The following is a 19,140-nucleotide window of genomic DNA, read 5'->3' as shown; positions in this document are numbered from 1 at the left end:
AGGGCGCACGGCCCTTGCTGCAGCCCCTGGAGGAAGCAGCAGGGCTGGGGCTGCAGGGTCCTGGTACCAGCCAGCCCCACTTGCAGGGCAGGGGCACACAGTCCTGCCTCCTCCTCCTGAAGCCCTAGAAGTCTCCGAGGTCTGGTAAAGTCACGGAATACATGATTGCCGTGATCTCTGTGACTAAACCGTAGCCTTAGGGATGAGTGACTAAGACACGGTTATATTTGTTTTGTGTCAACAGAATCCCAGCCAGTAACACATATATGCACACAACTCCACTGTGAAGCAGTTCCAGTTGCTACCCAATATACCTGAGATACTCACAGAAGCAGGTAAGTGTATATTTAAACCCTCTCACAAGACATCCCCTTACTCCTCCACCTCTTTCCATTGTCACAGCCCTAGCTGTGCACTGCAACCTTAAGCCAGATTTATTTCTGATTTGAATGTGTCAGATATTTTTAACAGTGAGGGTGTCACTCACTGGAACAAGCTACCACGTAAAATGGTGCATTCTGCATCTCAGGAGATCTTCAAATCCAGATGGGATACCTTTCTGGAAGAGACTTGAGTCAAATATGAAGTTATTGGGCTCAATACAGGGATAAGGGGGTGAAATTCTCTGGCCTGTGAGAGACAGGAGGTCAGATGATCTCCTCTGGCCTTAAACTATGAATCTATTAACTCTGCCCACATCAATCATTGCCTGACTTTTCCCCAACAACAGCAGTGGTGGATGTTTGGTGCTGGAGTTGGTTGTGTGGGAGAGGGTTGCTTGGTAGAGGGTTGTTAGCAGTTACAGTAGTGTTGTAAAGCTGGCACCTCTGGTGGGGCTGAGGTAAGGTTATGGCGTTTGGTCTAGGGTGTACAGTAGTTGCATTAGTGGTAAGGAGTGTCTGACACCAAGGACAATAGAAGGAACGTATTGTTTGTTAGGTGGCTCACCTACACATCGCTGCTTCTGTGGATTTGTAACAGGTAAATTGTACAGGCCTAACTATGTCACAACCAAGTCTGTTTTAGTTTTCTGGAGATTTTTTATTGCTTAAGTTAGCTGAATTTCTTACCCCATCCTGGTGGAGGACAGTCCTTCAGCAACTGCGCACAGACCCTCCTCTGCTGTAGGAAAAAATCTGACCGATGTAGTGGCTGATGGAGAAGGTTTCACAGAGCTGGCCCTCAGTCTGCTTTAGGGGCACAGCTCAAGCTTCTGGTCATGACCAACAACAGCTAAAATATTATCCCAAATCTCATTCTTGAGACAGCTACCCATTGCACCAGATCTTCTCAAGAGCCATCTCTGCTGTGTTGTGTGTACACAATGTTTTTTTAAAAAGACAGTCAACAGTGACAGATTGGACGGTCAAGAACAAAATGTCAGCCAGAGCCCACTTCAAAGGGCTTCCTTTTAGAAGTACGTGAAAAGGAAAGACTGTACAGAAAATTCAAAGGGCATAAAACCAACAGTGGGGGTTTTCAGACTGAAAGACCTCATGCTAAAAGAAAAAGCTAGAATCAATGCACTATATTAAACTTGTTTTGGAGCCCTACCTATGCAGTTGCTACTAAGCACATCCATACTTTTTGATTTTTTAAAAGAAGCGAATTTCCCAAACAAAAAATGGAAGAAAAGTTTAATCAGAAGTGTGAATTTAAAAAAATAAATAAATAAAGCAAGAGTTGTGTAATAACACTTCGTGAGATGCCTGAAAATCCACAATTCCTCAATCACAAAAAATGTTGTTTCCAAAAAAGAGCTGTAAGGAGTACAGAGAACTTGAATGACTAATAACTATTAATTCCCCCTGGCCCTGAAAAGTTAGAAAAGCTCTCCACCTCTGTTTATCCCAAACTAGGATCTACCTAGTAAGTAAAGACAATAGGAAAATTATTCACATCATGAGACACTTTGTCTAAGGACCCACAGATCAGCTAAGATTAGGAGTTCCACTTTCCAAGAACAGAAAATAAAATGGCTCAATATTAACTGCCTTGGCAAGAGTCTCATAGTTTGTATATGGATAAAATCTCTTTCACCCTTCCAACATAACTGAAAAGAACTCCAAAAAAGTTACCCAACACTATGCTTTGCAATGCAAAAGTAGCCCACTATGAGTAGATCAAGAGATGGGAGGGGAAGCTGTGAGTTAAGCCAACTAGAAGTAACTTGTGAGATTGGAGGCACTGCTTGTTAACCCAAGAAATGCAAATCACATGTTTTCACCCCAAGTGACCAACTATACTTTGTTTGCCATATAAATCTAATACGCCATGTTTTCTCCAGTCATGTCTTTCACCTCAAAATCAGAAGCTGCACATTTGCCTGCCCTGTGACTCAGACAAACTCTCTCTATATGAATAACATTTATTATTCTATTGTAAGCCCGAAATAATGTGAGAAGTTCCTATACAGTCAAAGAATGTATGGAATACAAATTATTGTTGCATTCTAGGAGAGACAGGCATTGAATAGCACAAAAAAGAATCACCAAACCAGGGTATAAAGTTTAATTTATTAAAAGAAATTGCTTAATTTGAATTAACACCACAAGCTGATACAGAAATACAATCCTTAAAATGAATCTAATATAAAAAGCCTCTGATAAGACAAGGACTGAAGAAATGTGTTACACACTAACACCATCTTCTGGATGCCAACAGAAGCAGCAAGATGAAATCTGAGAACTCAGTTGGAAAATAGCCAACAGAAATCAGCTGGTGGTCCTCTCCCAAGAGCTGTGGAGTCAGGATGCATAAACTTGAGGTCAACATGTGGGACCCCAGAGCTCACTGGACCTCCATGGACAGCCTTGCCCTTTGTCCAGCATCCCGTGACCAAGCACTGACTGAACCCACTAAGTTGCAGAATCCCAGTATGATGGATGCCTGGACCAGCCATATGAAAAAAGGACTCTACCCTCACCCCAGGGTTAACAGGACTAGAAGAAGCTGGGAGGGGTTGCAAGTGCTTTGGAGGACAGGATTAAAATTCAAAATGATCTGGACAAACTGGAGAAATGGTCTGAAGTAAACAGGATGAAATTCAGTAAGGACAAATGCAAAGTCCTCCACTTAGGAAGGAACAAATCAGTTGCACACATACAAAATGGGAGAGGACTGCCGAGGAAGGAGTACTGCAGAAAGGGATCTGGGGGTCATAGGGATCACAAGCTAAATAGGAGTCAACAGTGTAACACTGTTGCAAAAAAAAAAAAAAAAAAAAAGGGAACATAATTCTGGGATGTATTAGCAGGAGTGTTGTAAGCAAGACACGACAGGTAATTACTCAGATTGGAGATTTCACCGAGACTTGTTAGATAAATACCTGCCAGGGATGGTCTAGATAATACTTACTCCTGCCTTGAGTGCAGGGGACTGGACTAGATGATCTCTCAAGGTCCCTTCCAGTCCTATGATTCTGTGATTTCAAAATCCGATGACGTGAGCTGTAGCTCACAAAAGCTTATGCTCTAATAAATTTGTTAGTCTCTAAGGTGCCACAAGTCCTCCTTTTCTTTTTGTGATTTCAAAGACTGTATTTCCCCTTTTGTTCGTTAACATATATAACTGAGGGCTACCTTGCTGAGTCTGCATTCTTTAGTGAGACCTCACATGACCATATTTTAGATTTTAACTAGTGCTGTATGCATTCCCTCCTATATAAGTCCAAGCAAATTGACCCAGTGAGATTTGAGCCTTAACTTTAAGCAATTGCTTTTGATATTCTAAATGTGTCCTTTTGGACCAGTGCATTCAAATAGCAGGGCTCACATATTCCCACAAGTGCCTTGAAGACAAGTACATCCTTACTCCTTGGAGAAATACTGGAAGTGTGATAAGTGTGTTAGGTACTAAAGAATTTATGATTGGTACAGGTACAGAGAAGGGCTACTAGGATGGTCCGAGGAATGGAAAACCTGTCTTATGAAAGGAGACTCAAGGAGCTTGGCTTGTTTAGCCTAAGATATGATTGCTCTCTATAAATATATCAGAGGGATAAATACCGGAGAGGGAGAGGAATTATTTAAGATCAGTACCAATGTGGACACAAGAACAAATGGATATAAACTGGCCACCAGGAAATTTAGACTAGAAATTAGACAAAGGTTTCTAACCATCAGAGGAGTGAAGTTTTGGAACAGCCTTCCAAGGGAAGCAGTGGGGGCCAAAGAGCTATCTGGCTTTAAGATTAAACTGGATAAGTTTATGGAGGAGATGGTATGATGGGATAACATGGTTTTGGTAATTAAATATTCATGGTAAATAGGCCCAATAGCCTGTGATGGCATATTAGATGGGGTGGGATCTGAGTTACCCAGGAAAGAATTTTCTGTGGTATCTGGCTGATGAATCTTGCCCATATGCTCAGGGTTTAGCTGATTGCCATATTTGGGGTCGGGAAGGAATTTTCCTCCAGGGCAGATTGGAAGAGGTCCTCGAGGTTTTTCATCTTCCTCTGTAGCATGGGGCACGGGTCACTTGCTGGAGGATTCTCTGCTCCTTGAAGTCTTTAAACCACGATTTGAGGACTTCAATAGCACAGACATAGGTGAGAGGTTTTTCGCAGGAGTGGGTGGGTGAAATTCTGTGGCCTGCGTTGTGCAGGAGGTCAGACTAGATGATCATAATGGTCCCTTCTGACCTAAATATCTATGAATCTATGATTATTATAACTAACTACAATAAGAAATCTTGGTGATTTGCACTGTTCCTTGGTATAACTGCTGAGCCGCAGTCACAGTCTGGGATAATTGATTGCAAGTTGGTATTGGTGTGATCAGTACACACCTAGAACATTGGTTGTGTCTACGCTTTATTGGTGAAGTATGTTGATGTGGTTCTGGGTGCATTAATAAACTGATTGGTTAACAACAACAAAGTGTTTTGATTTGAGAAATACTGTTCAAGTTAAAAGTTGACCTGAAAAGAACCTAGTGTTAAAGTTAGTAAGCTAATGCTCCCTGGACTCAATAAGAAGGGGTTATCCTATTAGATTCAGTCTAATATTGGCTATAACACTATCAAATTGGCAAACCTAGTTTGTTAGATTTCAGCTTTAAAATCTAAAATACATTTGCCAAGATGGCAAAAAAATTGGCACACCCCCCCTGCACCCTTTCACACTTAAAAAGCACCACAGAAAATGGAAACTAAGATCAGTTGATGGCAATGAATATAAATTATAAGTTAAGAAGAGCAGACACTTAATAAAGGAAGCTACAAAGGTTTCTGTGAAAAATATTTGGCCTATAGGGTTTAAAAAAAAAAAATCTTAACAATGGTATGGGTCCATTCCAAGTTACAGATAGTCAGTTGTCAGTAATAAAGCCGAGAAGACAGAAGTGCTCAATAAATATTTATTACCAGTATTTGGAAAAGCTGGATGCTGTATCGTAATGAGAAGGTACTTTCTATTTCAACAATAAAGAGGATTATAAACAGCATCTATTCAATTTAGATCATTGAAAATCAGCAAGCACAGAAAACTTGTACATGTGTTTTAATAAACCTTAAAGAACTAGGGTTAGCTCTTGGGGACAGGGAAAAATCCAATATTGTTCCAATATTTTAAGGGGACAAATGGGATAAGCCAAGCAGTTATTGATCAGACAGCCAACCCCAAGTAAAAAAACAATGAAGGGGGTGATACAGAACTATCTAAGAGTGGAAATATAATCTGTACCAATCAATAGGATTGTATGGAAAACAGAACTTGTGAAATGAACTTGGTATCTGAAGAGATTACAAGTTTGGTTTATTAAGGTAATGAAATACTTTGATTTAGCATGGAAAGACTGATTAAAAACTAGCACTACATAAAATCAGTGTAGCACATATTCAAGGGATGACAAACTAGCTGACATATCTCAAAAAGCAATTGGCAATAGGGGTGTTTCAAGGGGAATCTTGCAGGGATCTGCCGTGGCCAATCTCAATTCAAAAGCTCTATCAAATATTCAGGAAAAAAAATAAATTCTTGATATAGCTTGTAGACAGACTGGTTGGGTGATAAATAATAAGGACTGGTCACATACACAGCACAATCTGGACTGCACAGTAAAAGGAGTACAGAAACATGTATTTTATTATAGCTAAACGCAGACTTGTAAATCTAGGAACAAAGAATCTAGGGCCCACTTACAGGTGGAGGGGGCTGCATGCTGGAAAGCAGCAACTCTGAAAAGGACTTGGATCACGGTAGAAGCCAACATCAGCTTCTAGCATGATGCTGTGCTAAGGCAGCTGCTGTGACCATTATGCATAGACAGGAGAAGGAGCAGGGAGAAGGTATTACCTGGGCATACAGCATCGTTGAGACTGTTACTGGACGCCGTGTCCACTGCTGGTGTCCAAAGCTGGAAAGGGTTCAGAGAAGAACCAAAAGAACAATTCAAAGAAAACCCAGTTCGACAGTGAAATTAGAGAAGTTCAATTCAGTTTACCCAAGAGAGGCTTACGACATGACTTGCTCACTGTCTACTAGCCCCCATATAGTGAGAAGTTTTCCCAATAGCAGAGAGCTCTTGAAATCAGGCAGACTAAAGCATAACAAGATCCAGTGTCTGGAAGCTGAAGCTAGACAAATTAAAGCTGGAAATATGGGGCAAGGTTTTAATGGTGAAGGCATTCCACCATTGGAACAACTAAATCAGCAGTATGGTTGAGTCTGTCATTTGAGGTCTTTAAATCAAGATTGGATGTCTTTCTAAAAGATCCTCTAGCTCAACCGGAGATTACTGGACTATGAAAGAATCACAAGGTGAAATTCTCTGTCCTGTGGCTGGACTGCTACTTGAATCATGGTAGCTCTTAGGAGCCTCAGTAATGGATGAGGGCCCCATCGCGCCAGGTGCTGGACTGACACAGAACAAAAAAGAGCCCCTCCCCCCAAGAGTTTACAATTAAGTACAAGACAGGAGACCAATGACACAATACTGACATACTCCCTCCATTGGTCTAAGGAAACAGACAATCTTGGTCAGCGTGACAGGCGGTGCTCAAGTTTCTTGTAGGCCTCATGATGAAGGAGAGAACTAGGAGCTAGTTTTGCAGATCTCGCCAAGCATGTGGGGCAGCACGGGAAAAAAAGCACCAAGTTGTTCACCTAAAAATTTAACAAGGGGGCGATGGAGGTTGGCATCAGGGGCCAATATGATGTGGGAGTCAACATCTCAAATTGTAAGAGACGACGACAGGTAGAATGGCTATGGACTGTGAAGGGCCTTAAAGCAGAGCGATGGAGTGAACAGTGGCACAAAACAACAACAGTGGCCAGAGCGAACAGCGAGCAGCTGGAGGAATGAGCGAGGTGCCTTCTTGCCCCCCAGCTGGGAGGTGAACTCACATGAAAGCAGCTCTGAACTCGGAGTCTCCACTGACCAAGGACAACACCGGTGAGTGTTAATGAGGCTGTTACATAACACAGGTCATGTGACCAAACATGGCCTTTCTATTTAAGCAAGAGATACCACACTACAAACTGGAGGCCAATGTTAAATGCACTGTCACTTGTTCATCCTGAAGCTGAACACTGGTTCCGAACAAGACCAGCAAATGCTCACTGTCTTTCTGCAGGAAACTCAACTGACTGGCTAGACACATGTGGTGCAACAGTGGAAGACTCAACCATTGAAAAAGTGAAGAAGTCTCTCACCACATTCAAAAAAATTACATGAATGCACCGATGCAAATAGTCATCAAGTCATTGTGTACATTATCTTGATGTCAATGGTAAGCCAGTACATGCATTTCTAGATGTTCAAGTTATAGAAGACAGATTGGCTGCATCTGTGACAATCCACATCTTAGAAGAGTTAAATGCTTGTCAATTGGACTCCAAACAGATGACTGCTTGCGCATTTGATGGAGCTGCACACTTCTCTGGAAGACATGGTGGAGCACAAGCTTTGCTCAGAGAAAAGTGTAACCCTAGTCTCTCCTATACACACTGCAGAGGCCATCTACTCCATCTTGCGCTAGTATAAGCTGCAGACTCTTCAAAAGACATTTAAAAAGCTACAAATTTAATGTCTTCATTATATTCTTTTTTCAGCAAGAGTCCAAAAACACTGAATATCTTGGAAAATACAGAAGATACACTGGGACTGAAGTTCAAATTAGTCCAACCTGGGAAAACCCTCTGGCTTTCTCATGAGCGATCCTTGGCTGTTGTCTTAAAATTACTCCAGCCATTATTACTGGCTTTGGAAAGTATCTACCAAGATGGGATGGATCAAAGTAGCGAGGCTGGTAGATTACTTTTGCTACTACATTCAGAGAAGACTATTGCCGTTCTGTCTCATAAGTCTACTGTTGAAACCACTTGGGTCATTAAACAATACCATCTAGGCATCTGCTACAACAGTAGTAGATCTTTGCCCAGCAACAGAAGCTACATTTGGATCAGAGAGCTATCCATTGAAAAAGTACTGGAAGAAGCAAAGACTTCCATCCAGAAGCTGACAAATGAAGGCATTTATATTGAATCCTTAATTGAAGACGACAAGAAGTGTTTGTTAAGATAACTGAAAAAGTATACAGACTTGATTCTTAAAAATCTGTAACAGCAACTTCTAGATTCTACTCAACTTCTACGTAGCTTTTACAGATGCCTGTCCTATAAAACACCAACAGTTGAGTGGAGTGAGGCACGATCAGCAATGGAGCTGCCATGTGCTTGGGACAGAATAGAGAATTTGAACACAGAGTGGAATATCCTACTATGAATGAAGGAAGATTTGACTTCAACTTCTTTATCATCGCCAGTGACTCAACCCGATCTTTACACTCTGTTTCCTGGGCTGAAAGAAGCAGGAATTCATCTCTTGCTACTCCCAGTCACAACAGCTACAATTGAGCGTTCTTTTTCATCATTGAATAGAATTTTGTGTTTTGAAAGTTGCCACCTTCTGCCTGATCATGTGAATGAACTAATGAGCATATCAACTGAAGGAATGGAAGTATCTGACACACGAGAAGCCACCAAAATTGAATACATTGTATACAAGAAGTTCATTAACAGAGTTGTGCAAAATTATAACAAGAAACCAAGAAGGATGTAGACGTAGTGCTTCATAGAAGTCTTGAGTAGCCAACTTTAATGTGTGTGATGATTTTAAAATCTAATAAAATGGTCATGAAATATTTTTCAGTTTTTACTATGGTGCCATACAGTCCACCTTCACCCTCACGGTCTCACCCCTCATCGGCCCTGACCTCCCCACTGCCCCATAAATTTGAACCCCCCCCATTTCAATTCCTGGGGAAAAATACTGCTAGCATGGCAGCTCCTTGGGTTTATTTTAAACTAGAAGATCTCAATGCTCATGGAAAACTTCAAAAAGGAAGACTAAGTCAGTCTGTACTGAAGCAGATCTTGGCAGTTGTGTTAGCAGGGGAGAGACAACTGGAGAATCTTTGGAGTGGAAGCCTTTTGAATACACATCTGCCCAAGACACTGTGCAGCCGACGAGGATGCTGTCAGCAGGATCCCAGGGCAATTTCACTCACAAACTTGCAAGCCTAGAGCGGTTATGTCCATCAGGGGAGAAAGACTCAGCAAAGTCTGCTTCCAAGTGCTACTGTGGAGCAGCTCGTACTTACGTGATGAAGTCCAGGAAACTCGCCAATGGCTCATACGCGTGGTTCCTCATGTGACGAAACTCCACCACCATCTTCTCCTTCAGCTTGTCATCTATGACGGACACAGTAAGGGGGGAGGCTTCGTTGGCCAGGAAGTTCCCATAATCCGTGCTCTGGAGGTGCAGCTTCAAATCTGAAAAGCAGAAACCACTATTCAGGAAATTTTTGTTTTGAACTATTATGGAAAGGAAAAGCTCCAGCAAACACTGTGCTTTGATCTGAGCATTCCCCCCTTACACTGGCACACAGTGACACCTGCTGCTCAGAGAGACACCTCTGCTTTTGTATTTTGTAATTCAGCTCATTGTAATTCCTGCCAAGTGCAAATCCAAACCCAGGAAGAGACCAGCCATTTATCTTAGTCCCAACTTTGTTTTCCTCAAGCAATGCCCTCCTCCTCTACCCTAGAAAAAAATTCAGATGTCTCAAGCATGTTTGTCCTCTCTCTCCTTAACCATTTAAATTTGCACCCCCATGTTTACAGTCCTGCATGCTGGTGATCTGCCTGAGTTTGAGGGCTACTCTCATTCTTAGAGCTGTGTCAACAAGCACATCCGACATCTGAAAACCAAGGGCTTTATTGTGCCCAGCAGTGCTTTGGTGTGACGAAGTGGGACTCTTCTTAATGTTTCCTCTGAATAGTATGGGGGTGCCTCAGTTTCCCCTGGGCAGTTCTTGGGTATCTGGGTGGTGGGGTAAGGGTGTATGATCATTGCAGAGCCCTAGAGGGCCGGTGTGTGCAGGAGTCTGGACACAGAGAATGGCCGACACCCTGTTTCCTGGCAGCTGATGGCCTGGGCCCTTCCCCCCCTGCAAGGTGAGAGCTAAAGGGTTGGAGAACAAAGGAATCAGGTGACCACCTGGCCCGGGAAAGGAACAAAGCCCAGAGGAGGAGGGGCTGGAGGGAGTTTCAGTTTGGGGCTGGCTGGGACATGGAGTGAAGTGCAGACGTGGTTGTCTGGCTCACTGCCCCCCAAAATGGACCCAGCTGAGGGGTCCCGTTCTCTGCACCTGCAAGCTCTGTTTTAGACCATGTTCCTGTCGTCTAATAAACCTTCTGTTTTACTGGCTGGCTGAGAGTCATGTCTGACTGCGGAGTTGGGGTGCAGGACCCTCTGGCTTCCCCAGGAGCCCCACCTGAGTGGACTCGCTGGGGGGAAGCGCACGGAGGGGCAGAGGATGCTGAATGCTCCGAGGTCAGACCCAGGAAGGTGGAAGCTGTGTGAGCTGTGTGTCCTGAAGACAGGCTGCTCACAAAAAAGGCGACTACCCCAGAGTCCTGACTGGCTTCATGGGGAGCAGTTCCAGAGCATCGCCCAGGGACTCCGTGACATTTGGTCTCAGGCTTCATTGCAGGCCCTGCCTCAGTGAGCTTTTAGCAGGGAGAAGTAGTCAGGATCTCATGTGGCTTAGAAACAGTTATGATGAAAAATCATAGAATAACAGAGTTGGAAGGGACCTCTGGAGGCCATCTAGTCCAACCCCCTGCCCAGAGCAGGACCAATCCCAACTAAATCATCCCAGCCAGGGCTTTGTCAAGCCTGACCTTAAAAACTTCTAAGGAAGGGGATTCCACCACCTCCCTAGGTAACGCATTCCAGTGTTTCACCACCCTCCGAGTGAAAAAGTTTTTCCTAATATCCAACCTAAACCTCCCCCACTGCAACTTGAGACCATTACTCCTTGTCCTGTCATCTGCTATCACTGAGAATAATCTAGATCCATCCTCTTTGGATGCACCTTTCAGGTAGTTGAAAGCAGCTATCAAATCCCCCCTCATTCTTCTCTTCCGCAGACTAAACAATCCCAGTTCCCTCAGCCTCTCCTCATAACTCATGTGTTCCAGTCCCCTAATCATTTTTGTTGCCCTTCGCTGGACTCTCTCCAATTTTTCCATATCCTTCTTGTAGTGTGGGGCCCAAAACTGGACACAGTACTCCAGATGAGGCCTCACCGATGTCGAATAGAGGGGAACGATCACGTCCCTCGATCTGCTGGCAGTGCCCCTACTTATACATCCCAAAATACCATTGGCCTTCTTGGCAACAAGGGCACACTGTTGACTCATATCCAGCTTCTCGTCCACTGTCACCCCTAGGTCCTTTTCTGCAGAACTGCTGCCTAGCCATTCGGTCCCTAGTCTGTAGCGGTGCATTGGATTCTTCCGTCTTAAGTGCAGGACTCTGCACTTGTCCTTGTTGAACCTCAGATTTCTTTTGGCTGAATTCTCTAATTTGTCTAGTGCCCTCTGTACCCTATCCCTGCCCTCCAGCGTATCTACCTCTCCTCCCAGTTTAGTGTCATCTGCAAACTTGCTGAGGGTGCAATCCACACCATCCTCCAGATCATTAATGAAGATATTGAACAAAACCGGCCCAAGGACCAACCCTTGGTGCACTCCACTTGATACTGGCTGCCAACTAGACATGGAGCCATTGATCACTACCCGTTGAGCCCGACAATCCAGCCAGCTTTCTATCCACCTTATCATCCATTCATCCAGCCCATACTTCTTTAACTTGCTGGCAAGAATACTGTTGGAGACCATGTCAAATGCTTTGCTAAAGTCAAGGAACAACATGTCCACTGCTTTCCCCTCATCCACAGAACCAGTTGTCTCGTCACAGAAGGCAATTAGATTAGTCAGCCATGACTTGCCCTTGGTGAATCCATGCTGACTGTTCCTGATCACTTTCCTCTCCTCTAAGTGCTTCAGAATTGATTCCTTGAGGATCTGCTCCATGATTTTTCCAGGGACTGAGGTGAGGCTGACTGGCCTGTAGTTCCCAGGATCCTCCTTCTTCCCTTTTTTAAAGATGGGCACTACATTAGCCTTTTTCCAGTCGTCTGGGACCTCCCCCGATTGCCATGAGTTTTCAAAGATAATGGCCAATGGCTCTGCAATCACATCCGCCAACTCCTTTAGCACTCTTGGATGCAGCGCATCCGGCCCCATGGACTTGTGCTCGTCCAACTTTTCTAAATAGTCCCGAACCACTTTTCTCTCCACAGAGGGCTGGTCACCTCCTCCCCATGCTGTGCTGCCCAGTGCAATAGTCTGGGAGCTGACCTTGTTCATGAAGACAGAGGCAAAAAAAAGCACTGAATACATTAGCTTTTCCCACATCCTCTGTCACTAGGTTGCCTCCCTCATTCAGTAAGGGGCCCACACTTCCCTTGACTTTCTTCTTGTTGCTAACATACCTGAAGAAACCCTTCTTGTTACTCTTAACATCTCTTGCTAGCTGCAACTCCAGGCATGATTTGGCCTTCATGATTACACCACTGCATGCCCGAGCAATATTTTTTTTTTACTCTTCTCTGGTCATTTGTCCAATCTTCCACTTCTTGTAAGCTTCTTTTGTGTGTTCAAGATCAGCAAGGATTTCACTGTTAAGCCAAGCTGGTTGTCTGCCATATTTACTATTCTTTCTACACATCGGGATGGTTTGTCCCTGTAACCTCAATAAGGATTCTTTACAATACAGCCAGCTCTCCTGGACTCCTTTCCCCCTCATGTTATTCTCCCAGGGGATCCTGCCCATCAGTTCCCTGCTCTCCTTTCTTCCCTGTGTCAGGATCCTAAACTCTACCATCTCATGGTCACTGCCTCCCAGGTTCCCATCCACTTTTGCTTCCCCTACTAATTCTTCCCGGTTTGTGAGCAGCAGGTCAAGAGCAGCTCTGCCCCTAGTTGGTTCCTCCAGCACTTGCACCAGGAAATTGTCCCCTACCCTTTCGAAAAACTTCCTGGATTGTCTGTGCCCCGCTATATTGCTCTCCCAGCAGCTATCAGGGTGATTGAAGTCTCCCATGAGAACCAGGGCCTGCGATCTAGTAACTTCCATTAGTTGCCGAAAGAAAGCCTCGTCCACCTCATCCCCCTGATCCGGTGGTCTATAGCAGACTCCACCACCATTATGTGATAATACATAAATAATAAAGGACAATTCACATACCAGTAGCTCGTTTGGGGAATGCTAATTGCTAATTTGCCTCCTGAACCCAAGGTCTAAGCATCACTACTCTAGCCCCTCTGGAGCCTTTCCCTCCTGCGGTAAAGCACTTTCACACTCACATGTGCGCCAGGGAAGTGGCTTCTCTGACCCCCAACAACCCAAGCTCCCACCAGCCACTCTCCTTCAAGACTGCTTTATTGGCAGTGACACATGGAGTGGAAAAGGAGCCAGAGATCCCCCATTTTTGGTGCCCTCTGGCTGGATACCAATCCAGAAGATGAGTTAAGGAAGGGGCAACTGGAACAACTCTGAGATTAGCTTGCCCCCGTGTTACACCTCCGATCAACCCAACATGCTAGCTACGGATAGAAGGTGAAGGGCTTTGGGGAGCACCACACTGAGCGTGTTACAAGAACGGAACCACCCTCAGTCAAGGTTCATGAACTCCAGAACCGCAGGGACAGAGAAGCAGCACATAAGTACATGAATAAAGGGGAAGCTTAACCCTTCCACTGCCCCTCAGACGTAGAGAGCCCTCAGTGTGCAATGCCACAGGATGCTATAGACCCCAGCGATGGGAAAATTAGTCACCCCAGGCTCTCTAGACAATAACAGGATTCAGCACTCCAGTAAAAAGGAAGCACTGAGAGGACCACAAAGCAGTAGGACATTCTCCAGACAGATGCCCTCCAGGGCACCTACTTCTGGGAAGTGACTGACTTCATTCTTTTGTTAGAACTTGAATGCATCATGTTCATTCACTGCACAGTCAGGCCTTTGTGTTTGTATCAACACTTGCTAGAGAGACAAGGTGGGTGAGGTAATATCTATTATTGGACCAACTTCTGTTGGTGAAAGAGACAAGCTACTGAGCTTATGCAGAGCTCTTCTTCAGGTCATTTGCTAGTTCATTAGCCCCACTGTCAGATGGGGGCATGTAACGACTAATTGCCTTTCAGAACCAACCCACAGCCAGCAGCACTCTGTTCACTAGCCAGTTATGGGTTCTCTGCACTTGGGGGTAAGTGATGGGGTAGGCCAACTACCAGGGACTGAGGGTGAAGATACCTTTACAGGGTGATGGACTGAGTAGGTCTACACTGCAATAAGAAACCCCCTGGCGGGGTCTCAGAGTCCAGGCTTCAGCCCAACTCCAAAATGGCTACACTGCCATTTTTAGCCCCACAGCCCAAGACCCACAAGCCCAAGTCAGCTGACCAGGCTCCGAGACTCAGTACCGCAGGATTTTATTGCGGTTGACATATCCTAAAGATCTGGGCACACTCCACTTTAAGAAGGCACACTTCTGGCTCACATTTCCCACCAACTGGGTCACTGAAACGGAGGGACACCAGAGAAGTGTAGTCACTTATTTTTTCAGTTCACCTTTGACAATGCTGTGTGCAACAGAGTCCATTTCTGCCCTGTTTACACGGGTCTTTCACACAGAAAGAAGGGAGAGGGATGTAGGGGAAGCTGTAATGCTATGGTGACCAGGCGTCCCATTTTAGCCAGGACAGGGCCTTTTTTAAGCCCTGTTCCAATTGCCCTGACTTTTTTGGCAAAAGCAGGCATGTGTCCTATTTGCTCTCACCAACTAACCCTTATCCAACCTCCTGCCCTCAGCCCCCTCCCACGCTCTGTACCCCCTTCTGCACCCCAATCCCCTGCCCCGAGCCCCCTCCCGCACTCTGTACCCCCTTCTGCACCCCAACCCCCCACCCTGAGCCCCAGCCCATACTCCACACCCCCAACCCTGCCCTGAGCCCCCTCCTGCACCCCAATCACCTGCCTTGAGCCCCTGAGCCCCCTGCTACACCCCACACCTCTCCTGCACCCCAACCCCTCGCCCTAAGCATCTTCCTACACACCGCACCCCCCACACACCCCGCACTCCCTCCCACACCCCAACTCCCTGCCCCCAGCCGTACATTCATGGCCCTGCATGCAATTTCCCCACCCTCGGGCCAAAAAGATGTGGCCCTCAGGCCAAAAAGTTTGCCTACCCCTGCACTAGAGCAGCATTGGAACTAGACTACAAGGAAATTTAGAATGAGCCAACACTCCACAAAATGCAACTTAAAATGCAGCTTGATGGTTTAGTTTGTTTTTTAAATTGCCCAACTCTTATCATACGCTGTTTGCTGCATGCATACATTGTCAAGGCTGATTCCCCACCCTGGCACTTCGAGTGCGGAAGGTGGGGGCCCGCAAGGACTCTAAAAAATTAATATGGCCACTCCAGGCTTGTATTAAACTCCCACGGTTGCAGCTCTTCTCTGACCTTGGTTTGGTAGCTGCTGCCACCACCCAAGTGCAGAACCCCTTTGAGAGCCCAGGAAGGCGCATTTGGGAATTCCTTCCTGTGGGGTACCCTCAAGCCTTTCACCCCCCCTCTCCGGGGAAGAGCTGAGAAAGAAAGGGGGAGAGGGGGGGAAGAAAATCAGCTGTTGCCACCAGCTAATTAAACAACGTGCACAAACCTCTTAGACACACAAATCCAAACCTGTTCTTTAAAAAAGTAAATTTTATTAATAGAAAAGACAGAAAATACATCTGGGAACTTAGGCTTCTGCTAGATTTTAAACAACACAACTACAAGGATTAAGCATCAAGAATAGCTTTCTGGAGGTCCAGTTTAAAGGTTACAAGCAAAACAAAAGCACCTGGGGTTAACACAGAGGAATCCACAAGCCATAACAAAATAAAAGGGATAAACCTAATCGCATCTTCCTAGACATTCCCTGATCTACTTACATAGCTGGGGGTTTAGAGGAGTAGTTTCTAGGTATGATACTGATGATTTTTCATACCTGGCCCAAACTTCTCACAGCATAACTGCTCCCTGTCTGCCTCTCCCTGAGGAGAGACGGACAGATAAAAGGGGAGCCTTGTTTCAATTTTAAAAAGTTCTAGCCATCCCATTGGCTCTTTTGGCCAGGTGACCACTCACTTCTTTTTAACTGTGCATAGCAGGGAGACTTTTTAACCCTTTACAGGTACAGCAATTAGAGAACAGCTACTAAGAGGGATTTTATAGCTACTGGCTGGCTGCGTGTCCATAAAAGGGAGCTCTTCCCCCCCCCCCCCCCGGACCTCCTTTCATTTATCACACACATTAATTGGACTCAGGTTGTAAATGCATCAACTGACTCATTCTACAAATAAGGTTCTTGTACATCTTGGAACCATTTTGGATAAAATGCACTAAATTATAGCCAAGTAGCAGCTCAGGTATATAGCTAAGGTTGAGAAGTTTACTGTTTAAAAGTCAACTGTTTTAAAAGCCACACGCTGACTCAGACGGTCTTAAAATTTACTGTGCCACATGGGGGCATGGGGTAAGGTTAGTGGTCCAAATTTGGAACCATGTGAGCATGGGGGTTCCAAAATACAGCCTTCCCTCCCCAGAAAAAGAAAATCAGACACTTATAAGAACCAGGTGACTTTGTAACAGTTTTGCCCACACCTGGGGCTCAAACTGCAGCTTTGATCCTCCTCAAACTGATCTCCCCCACTCAGGATTATCTCAGCCAGTGCACTGTACCCACTGTCGCTTTGGGGAACCAATATTGAAAAAAAGTTACTCAAGGTAAATTTTTCCGATTCTTAACTTTGGGGACAGAGCTCGGGAAAATGGAGGGTTGGAGCAGTGCAGTGACTGAGTGATACCTTTCACTAGTAAGGGTCGTCAGCTGGGCCAGATCTAAGCTACAGACCTATACTGGTATAACTACAGTGCTCAGCGACATAGTTACACCAAGCTAAGCCACAGTTTAGATGGCGCTCCATCGGCGGGAGAGCTTCTCCCATCGACAGAGCTGCTGCCTCTCCCATTGGCATAGCCGAATCTTCAGAAAAGCTCTACAGCGGCACTGCTGTATGTGAAGACAAGCCCCCAGGGCTGTGCCAGAGCACAGCCCACGTGCCATCCAGCCACTGTTTTGAAAATCCAGTCTGATGGCTGGTCGCTGATGAAGAACTGGGTTTCCAATTGTATTTTTCTATGCTCCCTCAGCCAATAAGGGATCAAAGGGACCTTCAGGAGCTCAGAAGTGCTGACAGAGCAAAACCAGCTGGTCATTTTCCCTTCAAAGTGACATCCTGTGGGAAGGGGAAGTGAGTGGTAGTGGCTAAGGACACAGATGGCTCCATCTCTCCTATGCATACCGCCACTGCCCAAGGCTAGGGAAGGAACCTAGACCTCTCCTTCCCCATCTGCTTCCAGTAGTGGGGAAGGGAAACCATGCTCACACTACCCCCAGTGCTGTTGCTTCCAGGTGAAGGAGGAGGTCAGAGCAGTGCAGGGGAGTGTGGGGAGAAAAGGGGGCGAGGGGGTCAGCTGTCTCCCCTTAAAACATGCCCCTGCTGACTCCATGTCAGTCCCTGCCCTGTTTCTGCACCCTCTGCCAGGCACCTTGACCTGCAAGTCTCTCACCAATGCCTGTGCCCTCCTTTGCGGGCAGGAAGGGCTGGGGTGTCCTGGATTGGCAGAGAGACATGGACGATGCTGGGGCACTGATGGGCTGACATGCAGCCAGTTCGTGCTATGGCTGGTTCTCTCATTGCCAAGGAGCTCCAGGCTGTGGAGAGCAGGAGATGGACTATTGAATATGGAGGTGCTGAGATTTATTTTTAAAAACCAAGGAAATTAACTGCCCAAAAAGCTTCATTAATGCAGGGGTGCGGTTGCCTGGTAGGGCCTTGCATGCTTCCAGAACGCAGATTTCCGCTATGCGCAACCATCTGAAAACCAGCGAATGAAGAGTTAAGGCAACACCATCCCCACAACACAGTAGCTCTGCCCCAACACACCAACACCACACATGCTAGTGCTTTGCCCTCACTGCTGCCACGGAACACGTTGGGGACAAGGCACACGAGCACCAGTGATCCTCTGACAACCTAGAGAACTCAGCATGGAAACAATGTACATCTACCAAGGTGATATATGCCATCATGTGCCAGCAATGCCCCTCTCACATGAACACTGGCCAAACCAGAAAGTCTCCATTTGTCAACTGTTTGAAATGGGCCACCTTGTTTACATTGGCCTCATTAGCACTAAAAAAGTGGTTTCCACCCCTTCTTGTCAACAGTTGACAAAAAGCCCTCTTCCACCTTAATTGAATTGGCTAGTTAGCAATGACACCCCTCCCCCCCAACCTGGTAAGGCAACTCCCATCTTTTCATATGCTGTGTATTTATACCTCCCTACTGAAGTGGAGCATACATGCATCTGACGAAGTGGGTTTTAGCCCATAAAAGCTTATGCCCAAATAAATTTGTTAGTCTCTAAGGTGCCACAAGGACTCCTCATTGTTATGCATACTTAGTCCGTCATCATATCACAGCAAGAGGTTGGGCCAACCTGCTCCAGCTAACCCCTCCACTACTCAATACAGCTACACCTGACACAGCTGGAGTGCATGCAGATAAGTGCTGCAATGCAAATACGGAGCAAAAAAAAAACCAAACCAAACAATGGCACATTCTCAGTCATTCTTCACAGCTACTTACTGTACCTGCCCGTACT

At 45.6% G+C, this 19,140-nt stretch overlaps 1 protein-coding gene across 2 annotated transcripts in view; it reads right to left on the bottom strand.

The window, feature by feature from the left end:
* ATP6V0D1 (ATPase H+ transporting V0 subunit d1) overlaps positions 1-19,140 on the bottom strand; it is an 81,282-nt gene that overhangs the window by 38,418 nt on the left and 23,724 nt on the right. For both annotated transcript variants that reach the window (XM_073307282.1, XM_073307281.1), the window contains exon 2: positions 9,607-9,778. In XM_073307282.1, the coding sequence (XP_073163383.1) occupies positions 9,607-9,778 (172 nt within the window). The remainder of the gene's footprint in view (positions 1-9,606; positions 9,779-19,140) is intronic.

This window comes from Lepidochelys kempii, chromosome 12, assembly GCF_965140265.1.
Source record: "Lepidochelys kempii isolate rLepKem1 chromosome 12, rLepKem1.hap2, whole genome shotgun sequence".
Taxonomy (NCBI): Eukaryota; Metazoa; Chordata; order Testudines; family Cheloniidae; genus Lepidochelys; species Lepidochelys kempii.
The sequence above is the reverse complement of the archived record's forward strand: the minus strand, read 5'-3'. Positions and strand labels throughout refer to the sequence as shown.